Source organism: Mustela erminea, chromosome 5 (assembly GCF_009829155.1).
Source record: "Mustela erminea isolate mMusErm1 chromosome 5, mMusErm1.Pri, whole genome shotgun sequence".
Lineage (NCBI taxonomy): Eukaryota > Metazoa > Chordata > Mammalia > Carnivora > Mustelidae > Mustela > Mustela erminea.
In genome coordinates, this window is record NC_045618.1 from 52,135,689 (window position 1) to 52,138,482 (window position 2,794).

A 2,794-nucleotide genomic window follows, 5' to 3' on the forward strand; every position below is an offset into this window, starting at 1 on the left:
TCATTTGCTTTGACTAATTCCTGTGCACATATGAATTTTTCTCAAGGCAGCTTTCATGTCTTTGTTTCGGAGACTATAGATCAGTGGGGTCACTGATGAGTAGAACAAGGTTACAATCTTCTGTATCCCACCTGGATTACCAGAGGTTGGGCTGATGTACATTATCATGAGGGTTCCATAGAAGAGAGACGCCACAGCCAGGTGGGAACCACAGGTAGAGAAGGCCTTACGTCGGCCAGCTGCTGAAGGGACACGCAACACTGCTCTGAGAACCAGGGTGTAGGACCCAAGGATGAAGAACAAAGTGATGAAGATAATAAGAGAGCTCAATATAGAACAGGAAAGCTCAATTCCAGGGGCAGGGATGCAGGACAGGGCCAGAAGAGGCCCAGGGTCACATACAAAGTGGTCAGTGGTGTTGGGGCCACAAAAAGGGAGTTGTGTGATAAAATAGGTAGGGATTGGATAACAGAGGAAAGCTGTGACCCAGCACAGGGCCACCAGGTTCATGCAGAGGTGGTTGTTCATAATGACAGGATAATGGAGAGGCTGGCAGATGGCCAGGTAACGATCAAAAGCCATAAGGGGAAGTATGAAGGTCTCAGTGGTGCCCATGGAGAAGAAGAAGTAGAACTGAAAGAAACAAGCTATGAAAGAGATGGTTTTGGTCTCAGATAAAAAGTTCTTCAACATACTGGGAATAGTTGTATTGACATAGCAGATCTCCAGGAATGAAAAGTTGGCCAGCAAAACGTACATGGGGGTGTGAAGCCTGCGATCCAGCTTCACTGCAATGAAGTGGCCCCATTCCCCATCAGTGTCAGGATGTAGGACAATGGCCCCATTCCCCATCAGTGTCAGGATGTAGGACACCAAGAACAGCATGAAGAGGATGACCTGAACCTCTTTGGAGCACGGAAAACTCAGGAGTATGAATTCAGTCACTGTGCTGACTCCTGACCTATTCATGGCTTCCTAAGGGGAGAAGAAAAGTGACAATGACAAAGGTGGTCTTATTCTTTCATCTTCAAGATTATTTCCTTTGTGGAGATCCCTAGCTCCCTTAGATTCATTCTATTATTCCATTAGATTAATAAGATAACTATGCTGCTGAAGTCTGTGAATTTCAGAGAGTGCTTGGTATGATCAGACTTTGAAACTTTGTATTCTCTCATTTCTCTTTCAGAGTTTTCTCACAGTAAAAGACAGGATGTTCTGTGATAAGCAGCTTGGAGAAGGTTGATGACAGCACTCACAAATGTAAGTAGGTATGAACATCATGTATTTTTATCTATAGATTAAGAGCTATAGACCCTTGTTATTGGACACAGAATTTCAATTACTTAAATCTTTGAAATTAGAGACACAAATGTTAGGCATCAGAAAAGGGAGAAAGGTAACAACACACAAATCTTTATGCATTTCACTGTTATTCTGGATCAGTGTTGGTGTCTTAAGGTTATCTGAACAGCTGGACAAAAGGCATCACACGTACCATCTATTCTTCAGTGTTCGTTGTGGTTTGTTAACTCAATGAAAATTTGAACTCCCAGACACCTACATAATGGCTTTCATATCAGCTCCGTCTTCTACCTGCTGAATTAAAATACTTCTGTAAAACCTGGGTCTAGGTTAAATCTCTATTTATAGGCAGAAAACCTGAGCAATGTATCTGGTCTATTATTTAAGGATTTTTGAGGGTTTTGCCTGAAGTGTCACTTAAGTGTCCTAGAAGGCCTCGGTCCTTCTGGTTATGGATAGATGCAGAGGCTCACAAACATCAGATACTCCTAAGCAGAGGTCTCTGGGAACCAAGAACAGTGCTGAGAGCCATAAACTGTCCCTCTGGACAAAGAGACCCCTTCCACTTCTTCACCCCCTTTGTCATACCCATCCTACTCTAGCTGTGGAAGATTAGTGTTGTTGTGGGAAGTTGAAGGAGAATCTTTGTGAAAACTTGCTTGTCTGAGACTTAGGTGTTGTGTGAGTTCCATGGTGAGAAAAGCAAAACAAAACCTATGAAATTGCCTACAATTCTGTTGTTAGTAGTTTGGTCTTATTAATTTATTCTAGGATCCCTTCCATTAATGAGGGGCAGTCATCATTTGGGCCTAAATGACCCAAGTGACGTGACTGAGTGATGATATTGGTTCATAAAATATAATGCAGAATAGAGATCCAGTTGCCTTTAATAAAAATATTCTGGCTGAGAATATTTATGTATGAGTTATAAAATGCATTACTTTCCAGGTTGTGTAATGCCCATAGCTTTGAGGATGATCTTGATGATTGCAATTAGTGACATAAAGCATTGGAGTCATTCAGAATTTTTCACATCACACTTCACTGTAAGGCTCCTCTTTGTGACTAGATCATGATTGGCAAAACCAAACTGTGAGTTAATTCTTCTGTAGCAGGAATTCAGAGAAATGCAGAAGCCAAAGAAACCATGGGGAAAGAAATGTAAAAGGAGGAAGTATTCATTGGTCATTGTGTATGAGACTTACAAGGCTTTGTGAGCCATGTGGGAGTGAACTCACCACCCTGGAGTGTTCAGTCATGTTCTCCCTCCTTGAGATACATGGATCATCTGCTCTGTGGCAGAGCCGAAAATGCTAAAGTCAAGGAGAGCTGAAGTTTTTTCTGCCCTGCTCTGCACAGCCACTTTGTCAGTCCTTTCCAGATGTCACTTCACTCACATGCTATTTCCCCCACAAACCTGGTTCTGACTGGATGCACTTCGGGTTAATAAGGACAGACTTTTCATACTTCCTCATCTTCATCTCTCTCACTT

At 42.3% G+C, this 2,794-nt stretch overlaps 1 protein-coding gene across 1 annotated transcript; it reads right to left on the bottom strand.

Annotated features, from left to right (window-relative positions):
- On the bottom strand, positions 1-969 carry LOC116589930 (olfactory receptor 11H6-like). Its single transcript, XM_032341667.1, has one exon. The coding sequence runs from the start codon at positions 967-969 to the stop codon at positions 1-3; it is 969 nt and encodes a 322-aa protein (XP_032197558.1).
- Positions 970-2,794: the final 1,825 nt, after the last annotated feature.